The sequence below is a fragment of the Sclerotinia sclerotiorum genome, genomic scaffold (genome assembly GCF_000146945.2).
Source record: "Sclerotinia sclerotiorum 1980 UF-70 scaffold_10 genomic scaffold, whole genome shotgun sequence".
Classification (NCBI taxonomy): Eukaryota; Fungi; Ascomycota; class Leotiomycetes; order Helotiales; family Sclerotiniaceae; genus Sclerotinia; species Sclerotinia sclerotiorum.
The window spans coordinates 1113979-1137648 of record NW_001820826.1 but is presented as its reverse complement, the minus strand read 5'-3'; the positions used below and the strand labels follow the sequence as shown (position 1 = coordinate 1137648).

Here is a 23670-nt window from a genome sequence, read left to right as displayed (position 1 = left end):
TAAACTAATTGATAACTAAGTTGAGCACGAAGCTCCTAAACTATGAAACTACTCTGACTATATACTGAACAATAAAGGGGGCCCCTAGGAGCTTTCTGGCTCCTCAAGACTCCTTATCACGCGATTTCTGATGGTGCGTGCGCATACGATCTTCAGGTGACCAAGATCACATACTAATTCGATGAAATCTGATCGTGTTTGCACACGGCCTAAGCTCTCCTAATTAATCAGTTTGCTACCATCGTAACACCATCAATCCTAATGGTGAATCGTGACAAATATAACTTTATTATCGTCAATATTATATATCCCCTATCGTGATACGAAACCTGACAAATAAATTCTATACAAATTGAAAATCTAAATTTTAATCTTTAAAATCTCAATCAATAAAATTACAAAAAATTTGAAATTTTCAGAATCTATTTATAATCATATAATTATATAATTATATAATGATTTTATAAATAAAATTTCAATTGATTTGATTTATTAATTATTAAATAATCAAGATGTCAAACTCAAGAATATGTTACGTAGTAACAGTCAACCTGTCCATATGAGCTTAGACCCCGTGGAAGAGCAAACCGATTCACATACAAAATTGTATGGTAATCGGTTCGTAGAGTCTCCCCACCTTCAGCAAGCACAGACATATAGTCTGATCCAAGTCACGTGATGGACACTGCATATTCAGGGATACGAATCGTAGGTCCATACGAATCGAAGGTCCACAAACTCTCAGGATCCAAGAGATCCAATGGAGGACGAAGGTCTATATAATCAGGATGGTTTCCTTTGTGTAGAGCTTCGTGCTCAAGATCAATCATTTAGTATACTCTACTATTAGTTACGAATTGCATTATTGTCATTACTTTAAGTCCCTGCTTGACGCCTAGTTATAAACCACCTCGAGAGCCTAGAGCACTTCCACGTGATCTAGACGGCAAACCTCGTAACAGAATACTGGGTAAAGTATCTTGTATTAGAAAATACTAAGCTAAGGAGAAAAGAAGAAGGAAAACAAGAGTAGAGAGTTTTCCTGTGATTAAATACAAACGGGGCATGCCACGTGACCCAAAGGTGTGAGGCGTCACATAAGAGATCAAAATCATCAAATCATCAAATCATCAAGTCATCAAGTCATCAAGTCATCAAGTCATCAAGTCATCAAGTCATCAAGTCATCAAGTCAAGTCAGAAATGTGGATTTCTATCTCAACTTCAGCTGAATTCGACTTTCGTGTACGGTTTTGACGTATTTAGTGATAGAAATTACTTCATGAAATTTTACTTTGCAGCATATCTTGAGAATGCCTGCTCGGACAGGAAAATCGTCTTGATCTTCATTTTGAAATTTTGCTCTATTCTCATCTGTAACTATACAGTCTTTCGCAAGTACCTGTGATCCCGAGAAGAATGCAATCATATGATTTAGAGTTGTCTATCGTGGAAAGAAGAGTCCGAGTTATCGAGTACCGACATGAGGGAAGCTCAAGCCGGACTTAGTGAAGTAGTTAGTAAATTGATGGGCGACGACGCTAGTAGTGAAGGAGTGGGAATGAAATTAAAAGAGGAGCAAAAGAAAGTGGATGCCGATGTAGATCGTTCACATAGAAGCCGGGGTTGAGGGGAAATCGGAAGATTGTGGAGGATAGCATGACTAATTGATGGCTATCGTAAGACGACCCGACCGTGAGGTGAAAAGAGAGCATTGAAACCTTAATCTGGTTGTTAGAGGTTTTCGACCGGATTTAGAGTTTTTGAACATGATTACCTTGGCTGCTACCTACGGAGCCGATGGCGGCTTGGTTGAGTATGAGATATGTGAATAACATTCCTTCTCTTTGCTACGGTGATCGGAACTTTAGGACTGTTGCTAAGTCTAACTTCCCTTGGTCATGACAGAAACCCACGGATCTATTTACGATACTAACTATCCTAAACTGGGTTTACAAATTAGTGATGGTACTCGTGCTGCCAGAAAGTATATGGCTGTCCACTTAAATATGGGCCACTATTCCTCTTGTAGTTTACCATTATGTGGTATGTGCTTAGAAGTGGATAGCCCATATACTTACTGGCAGCACAAGTACCTTTCTACGTCACTTCTAGTTTTGTGGTGATTCAAGGGTGTTCTAGGTACTCATGCATGGCAGAAAACGAGTCCCAAGAATTTCTATTCTAGTTTAGATTTCAGGGACTAAATCTCAAAAAATGAATTATACTTGTATTTAATTCCAATTTGTTGAAGATTGGAAATGTTAAGCAAATGATAAAGCTATATTACCTGTGGCTAGGACTAGAAAGACTGATCTCATGATGTACTCATCTGCTGCAGACTATGAATATTGTGCTGATGATATGGGAAAATATATGATAGCTTCATTTAGGTATTTGGTTGACATTGACTTAAAGTTTACTTGGTATCCTTACTCTGTGTAGCACTTTTACAGGTACCTAGGCATTCATTCCAGCTGTCAGGTGTGTAGAGGAATGCTAGAATAGCAGGTCGGACTAGGGCGTTAACTACATGTGGAGAAACCATACACTTTGATAGAATGAAGGGGGCCATAGCAGACATTGATAGTGCTTGCATGGTATCTCTTTCCTGGTATACTTGGTGTCAGGTACGTAGTTTGAATCAAAACTAGTTACCGAGATACGAAAGTTATCTGTATTATCAACAACATCAAGTTACCTGAGCCCAATTTCGATGTCTTCCCCAAGTGAAGACAATGGGCAAAATTATGAATAGAAATCATTCCATGATGATTCTCAATGCGTCTCCAAGCGTCATAAGTCTTGGCTCCAATGTCGGTTTCTTGAAGATATCGATGCTACACCACGTATGGATGCGGATATCCTGCTTAGGATCTTACAGGGCACAAACTATCATAGGCTCTGTAGACTTTGCTATTTGGAATTAAATCAGTTCGAATGGTTGCAATTCAATTCAAATTAGCTCAATTATAGGCAAACAATTCATGATAATCAGTTTGGTATGTGTTATAGACCCTGGAGTATTATCTTGAGAGCTATGAGAGATTTGTATGACGCAATTACCATAAAGTGCTGAGAAACCAGGGTTAAGTTGTTCCTTAGAATCTGTAACTAGCAATCGAAAGACTGATGGCCTCGAGGTGGATGCTAGCTACAGGGATGCGAGTCCGCCCCGAGCAGCTAGCGCTCGAGGGCCGATCCGGCTTATATAATCGAATCGTGACAATTTTCTTTATTAGAATTTCGCGTAAAATGATTTTCGCGTATTGCATCTTAATACCTAAGTAGCAATACAAAACTGGTATAACATACGATTTCAGCACAGTTATCAAAAATGAAGCTAATTCCAGGAGTGAAATTTTCTTCGCTCATTATTCGAATGTTACCATTTCTATGTCTTGTGCCTTGCCACTGAAATTAACACTCATATATACCCAGAATATTGGATATAGATCTAAAATATAAACAAAATTTTGACCGCCTTCGGCATGTGATGGCAGAATAATTAGCGCCAAAAATTGTGTGGCACGTCGCGTCTACCTGTGTGAGCTGCCCATGGCATAAAATATTCAATGATGCCAATGAGAAATGATATAAAATTAATTTTATGATTTTTATGACTTTATGACTTCAGAATCAATATTCATACACACAATACCTAGATTCCACAACTATTATAACACAAATACTATCTCATGCAGCATTTTCCCACGCGTGAAAACAAATTCTATACCGTGTTTTCTGATTCCATCCACAGCGGCAACCTGCGAGTTTGGGCCTGCCAATCTAAGTTATGGATAAAGGAGAGCGGGATTTACTGGAGGAACGTTCAAAAACTCTGCGGGTCGAATTAAAGGTATGGGAAAAGGACTTTCAGAACAATAATCAAGGGCGCAAAGCAGCTAGGGAGGATATCAAAGCCAACCCTGACATTGGTATGAACTCTACCTCGACACACTCTGCCAGTTGACGTATTAACTTATATTCAGCCTCTAAGTATAAAGAGTTCAATAAGGTACGCGATATACTTGCTGGAAAGATTTCGCACATACCTCCATCGGCCCCTAAAGCGACGCCCCGAAAGAGAAGACATGAAGAGAATCACAATGAAACTCCCCAAAAACGGTTACTTGTTGACAGGACACCGTCGAAGAATACAATGTTACCATGGGACGTCGACCCTTATCATTCTCCTTCCATTATGAGGAATTTGTTTGCTACACCTTCTAAGAAAATGGCAATTGGGCCGACACCACAAAAGGATGGACAGGTGCTTGGGTTATTTGATTTGGATCCAGATAGTGCCGCAGATTCCCCTTCTACTGCTCACGGAACAGCAGGAAAGTTAGCTGCAACACAATCTACACCTCGAAAAACTGGAATGACCCCAGGAAGTACAAGAGCAATCATGCATAGCAATACACCGTCATCGAGAAGGACTTTACTATTCAGCACACCTTCAAAAAATAAAACTGCCCATGATCACGGATCAAATACACCTTCTTCAGTATCAAAACTACATTTCAATACACCGTCCTTTTTAAGAAGAGATAGTCAACGAATACGACTGCCAGCTGTTGATGAAAATGAAGAAGACCCACCCGACTCCCCAGAGATGGTTCGAGGACCTCAAAGACCAATGATCAAAAGTTTAAGCAGTATGCTTGCTGGTCTGCGAAAAATGGAAGAAGATGCTGCGGACGATGATTTGGAGGCTTTGAATCAAATGGAAGCCGAAATGGCCAATACCTCGAAGTCTATACCAAAACCAAAACCAAGACTACAAGAAACAGACTCATCAAATATCCCAGCATCAAAACCCCCAGCTAAAGACTCTCTTCCGGAAGATACAAGCGTAGTCGACAGCCAGCCACGAGAATTGCTGGGCGGTTTTGATGATGAAGCTAAGTACGATTCCGAACCTGAAGAAGCGACGAATGCGCATACAAGCACATTTAAAAAGAAAGGTCAAAAGCGCACCACCCGTCGCGTAAATCTGAAACCAAATCGTACGAAGCCCTCCCAACCTATGCCACCTACCAACCACTACGATGCCTCAGAAAGCGAAGACGAGCTTGCCCTCCCTGACGACCACCTCGAAACTATCCCGGAAACTCAACTCGACGATGAGATTCCCCGGCCTGAGGATGACGAATTTCCCCAACCTGATGAATTTTTGCCTGACGGTCGAAATTTCGACTCCGACTCTGCCTCTGAATACACTGCTTCAGAAGGAGGAACACGGTACAGAAGACCAGATCAGGATAAGACAAAAAAGAGTAGAGAGGTGAACAAGGAAGGAAAGGTTAAAAAGGCTGCCAGGAAAGTTAAGGCTACGGCAGGCAGTTTGCAAAACTTCAAGAGGTTGAAGTTAAGGAACAGTGGAGCGAAAGGAGGACCAGGGGTTGGCAGTAGATTCAGAAGGAGGAAGTAGAAGACCAAAAGTTGAGGGCTGTGGATGGAGCGGGATGCTGAATGGGATTGTGCGTATGGCTTGTGAAGTGCTTGTACCAGTATACTTTTCAGACACCATAAGAACACCATGCAGTTACAATATGACTTGCTTTAAAATTTTAGGATACGCAACAACATAGATACATTATACTACACGAACTGAAGTTCCCATTTCCCTCGGGATAGCCAACGTCCACATCCTAATATTTACTGTAATACTGAGCTCAGCTCTACTCTCAACTCTCTACACCCAAAACTTCAATCCATCTCATGAAGCAAAAGTTCTTTTTCAACACACCCCACAAATCATGGGCCATCCATCTTGCCCCTTCACTCAATGCCTAGTCATTCATCCCCACCCGTGTCCATTCTCGTCCTTTCCCCTTGTTATCGCTAGTCCCACTCAGATCTCCCATCTTTTGCACGATACCTCATCCCACCTGCGGCCATTCTCATCTTTTGTCTCCCACGAATTCTCGTCTCCGATCCTACTCAGAATCTCAGATCTCCCATGTCTTGCTCAATACTCATGACAACCGCTAGTTCAAACTTTAATATAAACAGGTATTCCTAAATCTTCATGCTGTCGATATAAACCATGTTACTTAAATGCGTCCGGGCGCACAGTCAACAACGAGATAACTCGAAGTGAATGACTTGGTTTTAACGCTAACGACTCTATGTTCAAAAATGACAAAATATGAAACACAATTTAATAGCTTGGGTTGCAAAGTGCAGATAGCCTAGCGTCCTGAACATAAACTTGAATTTGGTATCAGTCCCAGCCTCCCAGGTAAAACCTATGGTAGTATTATCATTTAAGCACGCATTTGAATCACTCTTTTCACTTATTAAAATCTTATTTGCTTTGGAGTATTATGTCTGATAGAATCGACATAGTTATATAGTCTTTTGGTGATAGCAATAGGATATTAAAAATTAGAAATTAGGTGCCTAGTATAAACACTGCCTTGGAGCTGATAAAAGTGAGTTAAAGATGGTATTTATTGACCCTACTTATCAATAAATCATCATGTCATAATAGGCACCAAATTCGATTATAGTCATATAATTATACCCTTGGAATCCACGCGTGCTACCCACAGCTCATTATTTCTCCGACTCATCCTCGGTATTCCAGTCTTTGCTTCCGTCATTTTGATCAAGTGTGTGAATATTCTCTTGTCCGCACTGTACTAATGAAGGGCTTCAGCGATCCATGACTTGATCATAGCTTTTGCAATACTCACATTTCCCATAACAGACTCGGACTCTTGGACTCTTGGACCTTTGTGCTCTTGGACTTAGACATCTACGAACGAAATGCTCTCATTGGTACAATGACGCGGAGTGCTAAGCTTCGTAACTCTGGATTACTGTCGATCTAGATGCTTTGATCAACGTCGATACCTCGGAGAGGGGCAGCGTGAATAGTCCCACGATAGCATCATCCTAGTTGCGACGAGATGTTGTGGGATATGAAAAGTAGCAAACAGGGACTCTGAAGAATCCTTACTTTCGGACTCAAAAGTTTACAAATAAGGCTTTTTGACCTGAGGAAAAGAACCTTATTTTTCAACTTTGGCTACTTCTCGGTAATGACTTCCTTTGGTCTGGAATCGTCGATTGAACTTCTTCTATAAAGAAGAACATTTCTTAGATGACGGAGCTTATTTCGCCGCTTCTCCAGGAGCTACAGAATACAAGTCCCAGCTTGCCTAGATATTATATTAGTAGGATTTTTGGCTTTTGGATCGGAGCACAGACCAGGAACAAGGATAGAATTGAAGAATCGGATGAAGGGACTGAAAGGAGAATATTCAGACCCGAAATCATCGATTGAGAATAAGAAAGCCATTTGAAATTAATCTTTTTTTGAATACAATTATCTGTATAGCAATTTGATTGAAATTTCTTCAGGCCTCAGGCAGGACGAATGAGACGTGGAGAATTAAAATGAACTTCTAAGCGTTCATGGAGGTGAAGCGTTTAAGTATATGATCATTTGAGTTCTGGATTAATCAGCTCGCTAAAATCTACTTAAATATCATAATCAGGGTGAAGTCGGAGGAGGTCTGTGGAGTCTATAAAGTTCCTGGCTGGACTCCTGCTTGATTCAGTAAGTCTATACGATATCCCCAGGTCTTTGTCTCTCATGGTTCTGCCACAAGCTAAATCCTAAGTATCTGTACTGTGAGAGAGTTTTGCCTTCGAATTTGAGGAGTGATTTTTCTTGCTGGTCAAATTTTCTCATTTTCAGAATTTTACCCTTTTCTTGAAAGATCGACATAGAGTGTGGAATTTTGTACTTTCTGTCGTTGCACGTTATTGTTGTGGCGAGTCAGGTAGCGGAAGTCGGGCTTTAAAAGTTTCGTTTAATGGTTCTATTCTATTCTGGATTTGGCAGATAACGTTGATGCTTTTTCATCTCGACTACACGGACATATCGCAATCGGTAGATGGGTATCTGCCGGTATCTTATTTTGCAGGCTATTCGTTAGCTGGGCTGGACATCCGTACCCTACCAGGGGTATTTGTCCTCTATCGGGTGGCTACCCGACCCCACAGGGATTTTATAAAATGTTTACCCAAAAATATCGTGCCAAAACACCATACGTTATCAACGACTCGACCTATTAGAAGTATAGTCCGCCCGGGGGTAACTGTGCTGTTCACTTGGTATTTTCTTGTTGTGGGGTATTTTAACGTCCCCAGATATGCATTCATGCCTTGACCCTGTAGGTCTTGAAGCTGGGCACAATATTTCAAGATTTTGATATTGAAATTGTTTTCGTCCTCAGCAGTGCGCGTACGAGAATGGCGATCAAAAATTCCTGAGTCTTTCGGTTTTTGTGTGCAATCAACCAATGAATGATATCAACGCGTGCTTCGATTTTCCTAACCTCGAGTCCAATATTGCAGAAAGACAGGCTCTTGATCATATCACCACTTGGCGCGGTTATCAATTTTTTCATCTGGATAATTGCCATTCTGGATTAGCATCAAAAATATATATTCGAAATTGAGAACCAAAAGAATCCCATTGAGACTCATGGAATAGAAATCACTACCAAGTAAATACCCCACATCGGGGAGTGTACGAGAATTCTAGATTCATAGGCACACTCCCTGGTCTATGAACATTTTCATGTGCCCCTTTTACCTGCTTTACCGAAAAACGCCCCAACTGGTAATAAGCACGGCCCCCTGTCTTGACCTCCGCATCTTTTCTATCTCAACTTCAATATTGATCGTCCAATCTACAAATCGACGTAGCCTCGTAAAACAGCTTAAAACCGTACACGAGCAACAGACATACTCTAAAATCCCGCGCAACTTGCTGTGTCTAACCATATTGTTCTGGTTTTTCTCGCCCCTATTCAAAAATCGGCCAAGAAATCCCCGCGAAACTTTCTCATTTCCAATCATATGCATTGGTCAACGCCCTCAGCTTTCACCAGTCGACTTAGACTCGTAGTGGGCAAGACAATAGTTTACGGTAGATACAGGATTAGTCTCTGTACCTGACTTTAACTACTAAGAAGACAAAATAGCCAACCTCGTCTACATCAACTAGCATATTTGATGCTACTTAACCCACCTTGACCACAGGACGATTAGTTTTGTTCCTTGGCTTGTAAAAGAGGGACTGACTAGGACATATCAAAAGCGAGCGACAATAACAACAACAACAAACGCGTTATTTACTGCACACAAAATAAGGGGGGTTGGGGATCAGCGGAATCTCTTCTATTACTCGTACCATGCTGGATCGAGGGGGACTACTAACTAATCCGAAAACTGTACAAAGAATCAATACTGATTCTCATCTTTACCTTTGTATTTATGATGGGTTATAAGTATCGATGTAATGGGGTATTATTATAAATATTTTAGACATCTTTTGGGGATTGCAGGCTGCTTGTTAAGTTTACAATTTCCTTTTTTCTAGACAATCTATAATGTATATAGTACAAGCTAATCGCATGATCCATGTCGCATTAGTTATAGTTGGATTAAACCGAAATCAAGAACCTATACTACCACTACTACCACCCATAGTGGTTGGATCCATGACTAGTCATAAGCAAAGCAAGTCCGTGTCCGTAGATTCTAGGTTAGTGTACCAAAGGGTTCTCACTACTTTTGACTCCCCTTTCTTGTTAGTTTTAACAAACCCCTATAAGGTTTTCAATCATCAACGCGTCTCTATATGAACTTCCTTTTGACAACACTACATTTACCATCCAGTATTGCAGAGAAAACTACAGTATTCCTCGAATCCAATAAAGTCTTTCAATGAACATCTTCTTCATCCAATGAACTTGAGTCTTTTCTTCAATCAATAGCATAGCATAGCCATACCCGATACCCCATACCCCATACCGACACCCCATACCGATACCCCATACCGAGACCCAGCATTCATACCTGTACTATTGGGTTTCTTGAGACCAGAAAGAGCATCAGATTGAATTGATTGATTCTCTAGCTAAGCAGTTAAGCTGCGAGTATATATTCAAAAAATGAAGGAATAGGGTTAGGTATTCGGCCTTCGGAATTAAAGTGCTTTGAAATCAAAATATTGAAAGCAAACAAACAGTATACCGAAAAGGAAAGAATGAATTAAAAGTTGAGTTTTGTTTGCTCCTTATATGCATCATGCAATATATATGCATATGCTGCCAAGATCCCAGGAGGTCAACATGTACCGACATCCATACTGGTACCTGTATCATTTTTTTCATTAATGCTCATACCAATATTTATTCTCATATCCATACCGATACTTATATCAATACTTATACCGGTACTCATACCGATACTCATAATATCCGATACTTTTTATTATGTGAGCAAATTTTTAAGAAACCAAGTATTCCATCGCGAAGGCTTAAATCAAAACTAACCTCTATTCAGAACTTCCATACTCACTCCTTTCTTCAACCTCTTCTTCTATAACGGATCAGGAAACTTCCTGCTTCAGACCCCACATAACCCTACATTATTTCACATACTTCCCCCAAATCTATTCTTTCATCAACCACCACGAAACTCTCTATTCCAAATCTAAATCAACCTATTGCATTACATACAGTCTCCTGAAACTCAATCAGATAAATACTCAGTTCGTAAGAAACTTGTCAACAGAACAAAGATCCTTTCAGTCCAACAGATCATCTCTGGAATCAAGGATTGAGCTTTTTCTTGATATCGCGATTTCATATCACTACCTCAATTGTAGACAGGTGAGCAGATTCTTGAAGGAATACAAAAATATCCATCGGAAAAAAATATACTAGTAAGTAAAAAACTCAGAAAATTACATGCACATGTTAATAGTCTCCTAGCACAATCAAGTCTCTTTACCAAACATTCACAATGAGCCGAGAATTTCCCATCACGACCGAGGAATACCCCCACTATCCGCAAACAAATATATTGGGCGATCAAGATCTAATTAACAAGAACATAAGAGAACATGAATTCTTCTACAATGCGGAAGAGGATTCGACCAATGAGGAGAACTCGGCTGATAAAGGGAATTCAATCATCGAAGAGGAATCATCTGGTGGGGAGAGTTCAGGTGAGGGAATGGAGTGTCAGAAATGCCTTAGAAATATCAATAAAGTTTTAGAAGTCGCTGTGTTGCACCCATGCAATCATGTCTTCCACTTTTTTCGGTGCATACAAAATCGGTACAGGAAGAACCCTAAGTGTCCTGTTTGCGAAACAGAAGCGGTGAAGCTTCGCCGTATGAGTTCCAGAGAGGGGACCTTCCATGACCTGCTACCACCTGTAGGCAAGAAGCAGTCAGTAAATGAATTCCTGTACTCAGACCTGCTTTCACCATCCTCAAAGGGTTATTTTTGCAATGGCCTTTTCTTCCCAGCAAAAATGCTCGCTATACGCCGAGACATATACAGTAAGCGACTTTTCTGCCAATCTGTTTCCACCAGCCGATACTCTGGATCCAGCAGAGTCGCCATGAAAAACTTCAAGATCGATCCTAGAACCGAACATCAGATTCGTTTATGGATACGACGCGAGGTTCAAGCTTTGACATACTCTGATCAGAACTGTCATCAACTACTTAGCCGAACGCCAATTGAAAAGACTTACTTCGAGTTTTGCGTTGTAACTTTACTGGTATTGGAGAAGTGGGAGAGAAAAGCTACATTACGCGGATTGGAGTTCTTTTTGGGGACATATACGGTTGTATTTTTGCATGAGCTTGGAGCGTTTCTGATAAGCGGTTATCAGAAGTTGGAAGAATGGGACAGCAACGTGAGGTATTCTCTTGAACAGCCAGGAATGCGCACCGGAACAAGTTCCACGCTATCAACTTCCGACCAGACAACTCCCACAGAAGCAACTACCAATCAAGCAACTCCGATACAAGCAGTTCCTAGAGTACGACCTAGACTACTTCGATATCCACGAAGATTGTCTATTTATAGACAGCCAAGTTCTTACAATGGCGTAATTTTTAGCAGGGAACCGTTACAGGCTATTAACAGCATATCTCAAGAGAATGTACAACAGACTGCTGAGGAGTCATTGGAACAGAATAACCCACACAATACTGAGTTCTCACTTGGCTCTGAATTACTACAAGTCCCTGAAGATATCTTTGATACCGTTGCAGAGAACGAGGGTGCTCCCGACACAGATTAATTTCAAGTCCATGGCCGGTCAGTTGAGAAAGATGATTGCAGCAGCTGTAGGGATATGCACCGGGACGTTGGGTCCACAGGATTCTCCGATGCAATCTCTACTGATAATACTCGACAAGGTGGACTACATGAGCAAGATGGATAAGATGGACGTTTCGGAAACTGAATTGAAATGTTGTCCGAGTAAACTAAGTAATTTTTGCTTTCATAGAATGAAAAAGGAGGAACAAAGAATAATATTAAAGGAATGATGAATGATGAATTAAGGGAAAAAATAAACGATGAATTATGAACTTGGGGAAAAGCTCGGTTTAGAATAGGCATAACGATACCTTTGTCCAGTTTGATAATTTGTGTAACATTCCCATTTTCAAATTTCAGGTACACAATCGAACCTTCTTAGCAAGGGCAATCTAAAGTGCTTGATCTATGGTGACATGCCTACTCTTTCCCTCTCCGAAAAGATGCATTCCAGCTTGAAACTATGAATTATTTGTGGTCCGCCCGCCAGATCTTTTCTTTTCAATCATTCTTGGCGTTTGGATCAATGCTGATTCTATTGAATCTACAATAGATGAGTCAAAATACACATGCTCTCCATATATCGGGGTTTTCTGATTTTTAATGAAGCTAATCCGTAAAGAGATTCAAAGATTCTCCTTACCACTTTAAAGTTTGATCCTCTTTGATCGATCATATCCTTTATTGGCTACGATGTATTAATTGGTGAAGCTCCTTAAAATTTTCGAACTTTTTAAGGTACAGCTATTAATTATTGATAGCTCTTGACCTTCCGCACTCTTTTTTCTCATGGAGATGGAGCCTCTTAAATAAGGTTTCATTAGCGGGTTTCTTGAGCAAAGCTCGTCTTTCCGAATTATAACTAAAATGATAGTACTCGTGCGGCCAGAAAGTATAAAACACTTTCCTATATAGGCATAGATTTTTTGGGGGAAAGTCTTAATATGACCAATGAAATCAATTGTTTATTATTATTCTCATTTTGTTAATTGGGGATTCACTGACAATGATAGATAGATTCAAATCCTCGTTTATTATCAATCTACATTTTACATCAAATATATCCCTTTAATATCCAAAATAGCCCTACCCGCAAAATCTAAGCCTATATAGGAAAGTGTATTATACTTTTTGGCCGCACGAGTATGTGGTGTGAAGTGGAGTGTGATATATCTACTGGCAGCGCGACTCGCGCTGCGCGAGTACTGCAAGGTTTTATCAAACTAATATTTAGCTAATTAGTACCTAGCACTCAATATCACATGATTAAGCACACTAACCCATTAGCTTAATCATCACTACAAGTACACATTTACAACAAAAATGAAAGTCCTTTGTTCTCTACTATAACATTCGAAGTGAAATGAAAAATTAATTACAGAAACACATGTATATGCCACATATTCATTGAACGAATCATCAACTGTCTTAGCAATTCCTTACACAGCCGATGTTCTTTTAAGACACAGTACAATTCATATTTTACTACCCTATCCTACTCTACCCAACTCATCACATACATCACAGGAACAAATCTCCCTTATGCAACTCCATCAAAACCGTGGACTACCTATTTCACCCTTCTTCCTTTGCTTTCTTTCCGATTTCATCTCAGCATCTCCTCTCCATTCTGCAATATACACGTCAAGTTTTATAAAATATTATGGATCGGAAACCAAAAAAATAAAAGCAAGTAATTATGTCTAACATATTCAATATTTGTTTTCTATTAAACCGGGACAATAGAGATTGCTGTGCTCAAGCGAACTTCGAATGCCGGTTAGCCACACGGGAGCTATTTCATTTCTTGTGCTGCCTTAAGATTGATACTCCCTGCTAGAACTAACAGCGTTTTTCTATATAGGGCAAAAATTTGCGGGCAAAAGCACGTGGTGATAGGGCAGTAGGCTGTACTGTTAGCACAATGCAGAATAGTCAGCACAGGAGTGTCCACTTTTAGAGGCTAGACCCGGAGCACCTCCTCTTGTGTGGTCGTCGACCCCAGACAACCGAATAAATTTCTTCTTTAAATCTTTAAGGAGGGTATAGACAAACGTTCACTAGTTTTTGATTTCATAAGCCCCCTAACCTCGCTAACCCTTCAACTATAAATTATTTTCTACTAAAATAAACCAATTTATTCAATCAATTATCATTCAAATATTACCAAAAAATTAATCACATATTTTTAGTAATTTTTCTGAAAAGTTATTTAAGATTTTCAAGATTTTCAAATTCGTATATAAATTTTATATAAATTAAAAATAAGAATTCCAGCTTCCAATAATTATCTCAATTAATAGAATCACAAAATGTCTGAAATTTTCAGAATTGATATATAATTATCTAATGAATCTATGACTCAAATTTTACGAGATATTATCGACTTATTGTAAAATTATTAATAGAAAAAAATGATGATTTTTATTGTAAACGGGTGGTCTAAATCAGGGGTGGTCAGAAAGTGACATATTGTGCATGACAGCCGAGATGAACCACCAATCACCAAAGGGCTCTGCTGGTCCGTGCCAATAACAATAAGTTTATTTCGACTACTCCAAATGTTGTGACAAATATCCAGCTTCACCAGTTTGTGACAATTTAGCTCGAAGCTCATCGTCTTTGTTAACTTTCAATCCTTGGATAATATTATTATCCACTTGATCAGGGCTTCGTATGATGATCAATTATTTGAAAAGAATGAAATTATTACACTTTACAGCGAGATTGATCGATTCATCAGTCATTTGATCTCACAAATTGCCAGTCAAATGTACTTTTATCAACGTATCAAACCTGTGGGTAGAGCTTTTTATTTTTATGGGAATCAAGGTGTCCTATGAGTATTTTCGAGAGTGGAAAGCGCCTATTGTACAGCAAATTATCATTTTGATGCGTCAATCGCCCTCGGTACAAAATCAAATCTGTGCTTTTGAACCATTTCAAAATTCATCGGAACGAAGATAATTTAGAAGTTTGTATAATTATTTGTGAAGTTTATACTTCTATTTACTTATATGCTTATTTATATGTCTCAATTCGTGCGTCAAGATGCTGAAAATTTGAAGTGATATGCCAAATTGATCGTATCTACGATTTCGCTGCTTTTAGTGCAAGTGCTCTTTTACATTAGCCCTCTCTTCTTTTATCCTCTTTCTTTTTTTATCCCTTCATGAATCCGGCCTCATACTATGATAATGCCTACTTAGCTCTCCATTAAAATGCTCTTATCTTCCGTAACTTGAAAATAACTTTTGGAGGAGACGATGGGAGCCACAGGTGCTAGGACCAACACCTGCCCATCTAAACTGAACCGGATTCCGCTACCTACTATAGATCAATTGAAACATTTGCCCACTGATCAAGTGGATGTTTGTTATGAAATAAATCATTTCCAGGGAGAAAGATCATCTTTTTACCAGGTGCTTCACTCCTGCTATGGGGGTGGGGATTTCAAATGCACACCCATAATTTCACTTAATTATTATGAAGCAATCGACTTTTCAATAACAAATCCCTTTTCGCCCATCAAAAAAGTTGTTACAACTACCATATATTCTCAATTTAAAAGGCTTTATTAACTTACTGATGAAATACTCGAGCTTCAAAATTGAGACCCTTAACCTTCATCGACCTTCCCACGGATGTCAAAAAGCAAAGGAATTCGACCAATCTTAACACCATCTGATGTAGCGTAATGGCAATCTTAGACGGAAAACTTTATTCCCCTTGCGTTTAAATGCACTTCTCTAAAATGTACATTGTTTGCGACGTTGCTAATTTCTACATTGTAATAACTGTGTTTGATTAAAGTAGGCGCTGCTAGGGCATAATATGGTATTTGCCAATGTAGTGACATACCTATAGTTTCACTCGTAATATACTGATGAAAAAACCGTCGTTAGGATGGATCAATATAGCAAGCAAGATTGAAGATCTATGTTATCAAGAGCGACACCCCCGATAGTAAGTTCGACGGGTGAACCTTATTCACATCTACAATTATGATCTTCACGATTACTCTCCCAGCGCTACCCATGAACTATCTATGCTACGATGATCATCTCCCTCGAAGTTTATCCGAAATGGAGCTATTATCCTGAAAATCTTGCCTAGGGTGTAGTATTAGTAGCATAGACTCGATATCGAGCCCTAGAATAATTGGGACCTTGAGCAGCTTAAAAGCAGGGATAAGCTATTTGAATTCGCACTTGCCAAAATAAAGTTGTTAAATTTGGTAGAGCCCCAGTTTTACTTTTTGTTCTTCCTCATGTGAACTTCCTCTCATATTTACACCGTCGCAACGTACTTGCCGTTCCGATTCATAACTTTACGGTTGAACAAAATTATTTTTATTAATTTAACACGTAATCCTTTTAAGTTCGCATCATGAATGGCGACGATTGTTCAATCTGCTTATTAGCACCTGTTTCCGAAAGATGTGGCAGAGATGATGGAGATTGTGAAATCTGTGACCAATCTGTTTCCTGGAAATGCAGAGTCCAACCTTGCGGGCATGAGATATTCCACCATTGCTGCATTGAGAGATGGCTAAAGAGAGGAAATCGTACATGTCCTTACTGCAGAGGAAGTATTGCAGGTATCCATCACAATTTCTCCGCGGACGGAAAGCACTCCGAGTACAGAAAACTAGGAGAGCTTGAATCACGTCGGCTTGTCTTACTTGGTGAGGTACAATCACTCGTGTTTCTTCCACAGGGGGAACGTCGACGTCTAGAAGTGTACTCGAGAAAATCCTTTTCCACCCCTGTCCTGCCGTTCCTAAAGAAAAAAGTCACGCCGCAAGAAATCGCCAATAGCAGCGACATGGAAGCTCGAGTTCGTCTCTTTGCGGAGCGTGAGATTCAAATATTTTCCGTTAAATGCGTCTGCCCTCAGTGTCAGGTACCATCCCCGGACTCGCCCAATCACAGTATCGGCCCCAATCAGGTCGAGGAAATCCGCAGTTTTGTCGTGAACAAAATTGTAGATCTTTTGAAGCAGTATGACCTACAAGATAAAGCGGTTGAGATTGAGCAGGCAGCTAAGGAATACCTGAGCGGGCATGCACGGTTATTTTTGCATGAGTTGAGAGCCTGGATCGAAAGCCCATTTGAAACTCTGGAACAATGGCATCGGAACACGACGTATGGATCCTCTTTGGCATCAACTGAGGATAATCATCCTCCTCGAAGACCGCCCCTCATACGAAGAAATGCTGGACTCCTGGAATTATCATTTCTCTGAGGTAATTAAAGTACCTAGGGAACCATATCGATGGTAATTACTCAACCCAAGGTTACTGAAGAGCCTGCAGTTTCCGTCACCGAGAACGTAGATTTCAAAGGACATATTGCTACAAATCTTTCCTCCTACGGAGAGAACGAATGCCAAAATTCCTTTGACAGTCCCGGCTCTCGTCCAATTCTCAGGGATAGTAATTCACTACCCCAAGCCACAACGCTCATTTTACCAATTGCACCGCAGATCACAGTCGCAGATTCTTTAGCATAGTTCAGCAATGTCTCAGCAATTCGAATCAACGCATGATAACCAATACAGCGCACAAGAAGGCGATATCCCTACCGTTCTGTTTATAACTCTCCGGGTCTTCACCAACCTTTCACTTCATCCGGCTTCAACAGGCTGCGATATTTCCATAGTCAACGCCAGCCAAACATTTCATCTTTATCCATATTTCGAATCTACCTCTCATTAGAGGTTCATTTACAAAAGATGTACTGAAAGGGTGGACGGGATTCATACTTGGAAACTTGAATTTGTTTGTTGCTTTTCTCTGATTTATTTTCTCTTTTTTAATTTGTCTCTTTTATATTTTTTGTCTCTTGTATTTTTTGGTTTTTTAATATTCTACTACATTATTTTGTATGTTTCATTTTGTCTATTTCTTTTTGTTAATTTCTTAAATTTTGTGAATAAAATATGAGAAAGCAAAAACCTGCGTGAAGAAAAATCAGATATGGATTATCTATACGAAAAGATGGGTATGGATGGATCGTACGACAATCTATGGGAAAGGCATTGCCTTTTTTATATTCGTTTAGTTGTATTATTTCCTCTATTTCCTTTATTTCTTTTGTATCATGTATTACGAGTTATGATAGTAAATGAAACGCCAAGCCCAGCTTTGGGGTTAAATCTTCTGCTTCGTGAGAGTACGTGGCCATTGAGATTCCTTGTGATGAAATTATATGCCATTCAATATTATGGTGAAGATGAGTAGTAAAATTAATATACAATGTACTTCATATGGCTCGGCATCCCTTAAAATTCAATGAGATGAAGTGGCAGAAAAAATGGCCGTTAAACTTGACTTTCCATACAGAAATACATATTGTCGCCCAAAGGACCTCCTTCAAACCATGGAACACACACTCCCAACTTCTAAGTACAGGATTAAATCAACACCTCAATGTCACTGACTAATTCCTTGATAAAAAGGCGGGCTTAGATTCTGAAAATATGTATTTAGTTTTTGAAACTAAGCTGTATAAATGAAGCAATCAAAAGGCGCTTTCAAAAACTCAGATGTATAACATTATTTTATGATTGACCTTCAGCAGCTCGATTATTGGTATTCGGCATGCCATACGTCGCATTATAACAATATTTCTATACCTCTTCAAATTGACGCTTTCCATTCCAGAAAATGGCAAAAAAAATAGCCACTCATTATAATCCTATATCGTTACTAATAAATTAAAATAATGATACTTTTAAGCTTCAATACGAGATTACATGGGGTCTATTTCTTTGATTCCGCCAAAATTGTGAAGTGAAGATGCTGTGTTTTCTTGTCCGGGTATACAAGAATAGATAGAGTGCTGTGCTCATGAACGAACATCGCTAATAAAGCCTGTATTTTGGACTGGCCAAAATACTTGCTGTAACTTTGAAATTATAGATCAAATCAACCACTAAATATGGTACTTCTTTAATTTATTTTCAATGTATTTTTGCTTCTTCTAAAAATACGGTAGGAAAGACACATGATTTGAACAGCTCATTGCGTTGTTAATTTTAAGTGAACATAGGGTGTTCTAGGGATTGCTCAGGTGTGCAACACAATATTTTGTTAGATGAAATTTAGGCTTTCATGCCAAAACCACTCAACTTCTGCCAGAAATCACACTTTAGAGTTTAAGATGCGGTGGCAAATCCATCTTGCGTTTCTTCACTACATCTACTTTCTATATATGAAATTGCTTGTATTACTACCTATTCATTAATATATGGAATGATCCAGTGTATGATATATTAAACCAGACAGGAAGAAAGACCATCATCCCTCAAATATGGAGCTCAAAAGTTTTGTTGAAGATAGATTGTTTCCTTCCGATTTCCTAAACTTACTTTTTTCTATAAGTCTCGGCGACATTCTGCTTTTCTTTCTACACAACTTTTCTGGCCTGCTAGATATTCTATCTCGCCATACTCCTACACGACTTGATTAATCCGGACCCTTTATCTATTTAGTATTCTAATCAGCAATGAAAGGAAAGATTAAGGAATTTCATACATGTTCATTCTATGAAAAAGTCACCGCTGCATCATAAGTATACTCCATAGTATCCCAAGCAGTATGGCTACGCTAATGTTCATCTTTCACAAGCATACCAATCTCTCACACTTCCGAACCGAATATCCATTTTGCACAGTCTCAGTTTCCGCTAGCCTTCCGTCTGGCACATTCTTTTCTCCGCTCCTCCGACCGATGAATCTATTTTCTATATCTGCTACGCAATACCAAAGACTCTCATCCCATATCAGCAACAATCCTTAACTCGAAGCTTCAAAAAGAATGTGCGGATTCTATTCAACTCATCTGATCAACCACTCTCCTCCTAACTCGGCTATTGCCTGCGGACGAACCCCTTCAACATCCCCTATCAAGAATACTGAATGCATGACAGCAGGAATCCTTCTTAAACAACAACGGTCCATCGGGAGTGGCATAACGAAACTCCGCGGCACGTCTCGATAATTTCATAAGACATCATACAATACAGTGCGCATATCTAGTATTCTGCATGGTGAAATAAGGGAATATGCCTTCAATACTAAGCCTATACACATAGAAGGAAATGGTATTCTTTCTCAATTCAGAACCAGGCATGTAACAGAAAAGGCTTTTTCGAAGGGATAATTGGTTTCTTCTGACTTTATGCAGCACGCGTGTGTAGACCGTCTGGATATGGGATACTTATGAGTGAATCACATGTTATAAGGAGGAAAAACTGAAGTTAACGCATTACACACTGATCATTTCTAACAGACTCTACAAAATACCTCGTCATGACTTTAGGTCTTGTTCTACGAGTTCCCTTTCTGCCACTCCCCTTTCCTCTATTCTTCAACCAAACTTTCAAATTTAACCCTTCAACAACTATTCGCGGATATTTAAATTCTCCTGGCAGTTACCGATTCCCAGTTTCGATTTCTCAGTCCTAAATACGCAAATCTCGAGTCACTATTTTCAGCGCTCTCAACCTTACTCCACTGGATTCATTTCATCTCACGACTTCACTACATGCCGATTAAGTGATAGTATACAAGCTCTATTCTACAAGCCAGAAATTGCACAGAGCTTTCAGATTACCAATCTTGCCATTCCATTCTACAGACTCCCTCCTTCCACCATCCCCTTTATTTTCAAACACAACCCTATATCGCCTACCTATTCCTCAATCAGAGACTATCTCCCCACCGTTTCATGATCCCCACCCAGCTGAAATTATTCAATTACTTAAAATTACATCTGCGAAATAGTATCTAAACGACGCCTCGCTTGCATTCTTACCATAATAGAACATCCTCAAGAATTCATTCTAGTTCACAATCCTTTTCTCGCAGCTGAGTTCGAATTCTAGAAGCTTTATTTGCGTCTCCATTTACACCTACACCTACACCTACACCCGCACACCATCTCCAAAAAATATCACATTGATGCCCACTCCATCACTTTCCTCATTTCCAACCATCTACCAGCATCAACAACAAGTTCTATGAGCCCCCCAATCAAACCTCTACCTCAACCTTGAACTTCCTCAGATTTCATTGCCTGCAGAGTGGTCGAGCAGTCAGCTAGCTGACAGTGCTGACTGAAAGCTAATAAGCTAAGCCAGCAAGCTGGATTTTGGTAAATTTTATCAGTCAGTCAACGAGATCATATTCTAGTTGTTAGCTAGAATAAATGGGGTGGCGTTTCTTTCAAAAAAAGAATACTTTTGACGGGGGAACAGGATAAATAGTTCATGGTTTGAAGTGTTTTCGGAGGTTTGGGAGGATAAGAGGATATATTTTTTTTGGTATTTTCCCTTTTGTTTATTTATATTCATTCTTCTTCTTCTATTTATTCTGTCTCTTCCTCCCTCTTCCTTCAACTCCCTCCCTCCCCCTCCCTTTCGTCGTTTCAAATCTCCCATCCTATCCTAGACCCAAGATAAAGACTCTATATCCTATCGATTTTGTAAATATCTTCATTCTATTTATCCTTTAAAACAGTAGTATTTATTCTACCCTAAATGAAAAAATATAGGTAATATTATATAAAATATATTCTTATAAAAATATTTATATTCTTATTTTGTTTATCTTTCAAATTGAAATTATTCTACCTATCCTTAATTTAAGGATAGAATAAAATAAGAGATTTAAGATATTATTCTTTTTCCCTTTCTCTCTTTTTCTCTCCACCCTTTTCTTTTTCCTTCTTTTCAAAAAACCATATATCTTCATTTCCAATGAATTTTACCACCAAACAAAGGTTACTGTCGGTATATCATGTGATTACCGTACAGAAAGGAGGCTGTACAATAAGCAATTTCTAACCCCCACCTCTTCAACATAAATAGTCCTTTCTTCATATAGATAACAATGATCATGAAGAATATCAACAGACTATAATAGTACTATGCAAGCAGTATCACCGGAGTGATACCAACAGGTTCATATTGACTGATCAACAGCTTATCAGCTAGTTTAGCAAGATAGTGATGATGATATATCCTCAATCAATCAACTAAGAAATAAGTTCGCTGATCGCTGACTCACTGGCTAACTGATCGATCACTCTGATTACCTGCTATTAAATCATATCAGATGACTTTATTACATGCAGAGTTCTAAGCAGCTAAACACAATTTCCTTTCTACCTCCCATCAAGATAATGACGGGATAAATACCAGGCAGCCTTACCATATCAATATCATTCCTACAAGCACTCATCTTCATAATGAGTCCATCATTATACATATCCATAGCTATATATACATCCCCCCTCCCCATCTATAATCGGCGATAATCATCTCCCTTTTTTTCTTACTTACTTTCTTACCTCCTTGAACTCACTAGATAAATATATAAATATACTTTTACTTTTCGTCTTCTCTTCTAAAAGTATATAAACAAGACCCACAACCTTCTTCTTCTCTATCTTGTTTCTCCACTCATCCTCAAGTTTATTTCTATTCTTTTTTTCTATCAAAATCATTATATTTATACTATATACCTTACAGACATAAACAAACGAAATCCTATTCTATTACTATCTGTAACGATACTGTACTAGAGGCAGCGGCTGCCTGAGGTTCGTCTAGTTGGTAGTTTTGGGTTAAAGCTTTATCACTAGTATTCACTTGGAAGTGAAGTCGTTACTAGATCAAATAGAATGTAGGTAAACTAATTGATAACTAAGTTGAGCACAAAGCTCCTATGCTATGAAACTATTCTGATTATATACTATAGGTTTCCTAAATGCTAAACCATACTAATTGGCTAGCAAAGCTAGCCTATTATGTTATTAATCCTGAGACTCCCATTATCCTATGATCTTTATCCCAAGGTTCTTTTTATCCTAGGATACTAATTCTAGGAATCCTCCTCTAGAGTTAAAGCTTCAGGATCTAACTACTGTTAGGACCCATATCCTACCCTATCCAATGACCTAGAACACTCATCCCAGCCCTATTCGATTACTTGGGACGCTTGTTCCATTATTACATAGTTGCCTAGGACGACTATACTAGGAATCATATGATCCTTATCGCAGGCGATAAGGAACCCCTGGTAATCAGCGGCCAATTCACCAACGTTCATTATACCACAATAATCCGAATGATGGTGATTCGTGACACTATCAACCTCCACTCATATACATCTCCTTTTCAAATTTATATCAATTTCCTGAAAAAATATAAATCTTTTTATATACAGATTGTATAATTATATCTATATCAAAGTTCTTTGAATATAATATACTCTAAAATAACAGTTTCAGTCTATATATACTTTCAATATCATATTCAGTGTTACGAGGGTTGCGATCTAGATCACGTGGAAGTGGCCTGAATCCTCGAAGGGTTTATAACTAAGCGTCAAGCAAGGGCTTAAAGTAATGACAATGATGCAATTAGTAACTAATAGTAGAGTATACTAAATGATTGATCTTGAGCACGAAGCTCTATACAAAGGGACATTCATCTTGATTATATAGA

At 39.0% G+C, this 23670-nt stretch overlaps 9 protein-coding genes across 9 annotated transcripts; 5 read left to right on the top strand and 4 right to left on the bottom strand.

The window, feature by feature from the left end:
- Positions 1–671: 671 nt before the first annotated feature.
- On the bottom strand, positions 672–830 carry SS1G_07937 (predicted protein; the record flags this gene model as incomplete). The annotated part of the gene is made up of 1 exon (XM_001591261.1): positions 672–830. The coding sequence occupies one exon, from the start codon at positions 828–830 to the stop codon at positions 672–674; it is 159 nt and encodes a 52-aa protein (XP_001591311.1).
- A 652-nt stretch (positions 831–1482) lies between these two features.
- Positions 1483–1629, top strand: SS1G_07936 (predicted protein; the record flags this gene model as incomplete). Its single annotated transcript, XM_001591260.1, has 1 exon — positions 1483–1629. The coding sequence occupies one exon, from the start codon at positions 1483–1485 to the stop codon at positions 1627–1629; it is 147 nt and encodes a 48-aa protein (XP_001591310.1).
- A 2166-nt stretch (positions 1630–3795) lies between these two features.
- SS1G_07935 (hypothetical protein) lies at positions 3796–5436 on the top strand (the record flags this gene model as incomplete). Its single annotated transcript, XM_001591259.1, has 2 exons — positions 3796–3937; positions 3992–5436. 2 exons carry the CDS (start codon positions 3796–3798, stop codon positions 5434–5436), a joined length of 1587 nt encoding a protein of 528 aa, XP_001591309.1.
- A 2498-nt stretch (positions 5437–7934) lies between these two features.
- Positions 7935–10286, bottom strand: SS1G_07934 (predicted protein; the record flags this gene model as incomplete). The annotated part of the gene is made up of 6 exons (XM_001591258.1): positions 7935–7946; positions 8270–8431; positions 9016–9047; positions 9501–9533; positions 9822–9944; positions 10169–10286. The coding sequence occupies 6 exons, from the start codon at positions 10284–10286 to the stop codon at positions 7935–7937; spliced, it is 480 nt and encodes a 159-aa protein (XP_001591308.1).
- A 1045-nt stretch (positions 10287–11331) lies between these two features.
- Positions 11332–12134, top strand: SS1G_07933 (predicted protein; the record flags this gene model as incomplete). Its single annotated transcript, XM_001591257.1, has 2 exons — positions 11332–11382; positions 11721–12134. The coding sequence occupies 2 exons, from the start codon at positions 11332–11334 to the stop codon at positions 12132–12134; spliced, it is 465 nt and encodes a 154-aa protein (XP_001591307.1).
- A 3639-nt stretch (positions 12135–15773) lies between these two features.
- Positions 15774–16687, bottom strand: SS1G_07932 (hypothetical protein; the record flags this gene model as incomplete). The annotated part of the gene is made up of 4 exons (XM_001591256.1): positions 15774–15838; positions 16016–16037; positions 16190–16253; positions 16581–16687. The coding sequence occupies 4 exons, from the start codon at positions 16685–16687 to the stop codon at positions 15774–15776; spliced, it is 258 nt and encodes an 85-aa protein (XP_001591306.1).
- Positions 16688–16981: 294 nt separating this feature from the next.
- On the top strand, positions 16982–17401 carry SS1G_07931 (hypothetical protein; the record flags this gene model as incomplete). The annotated part of the gene is made up of 1 exon (XM_001591255.1): positions 16982–17401. One exon carries the CDS (start codon positions 16982–16984, stop codon positions 17399–17401), a length of 420 nt encoding a protein of 139 aa, XP_001591305.1.
- A 274-nt stretch (positions 17402–17675) lies between these two features.
- On the top strand, positions 17676–17873 carry SS1G_07930 (predicted protein; the record flags this gene model as incomplete). Its single annotated transcript, XM_001591254.1, has 1 exon — positions 17676–17873. One exon carries the CDS (start codon positions 17676–17678, stop codon positions 17871–17873), a length of 198 nt encoding a protein of 65 aa, XP_001591304.1.
- A 4213-nt stretch (positions 17874–22086) lies between these two features.
- SS1G_07929 (predicted protein) lies at positions 22087–22667 on the bottom strand (the record flags this gene model as incomplete). The annotated part of the gene is made up of 3 exons (XM_001591253.1): positions 22087–22132; positions 22229–22259; positions 22547–22667. 3 exons carry the CDS (start codon positions 22665–22667, stop codon positions 22087–22089), a joined length of 198 nt encoding a protein of 65 aa, XP_001591303.1.
- Between the last annotated feature and the right edge of the window lie 1003 nt (positions 22668–23670).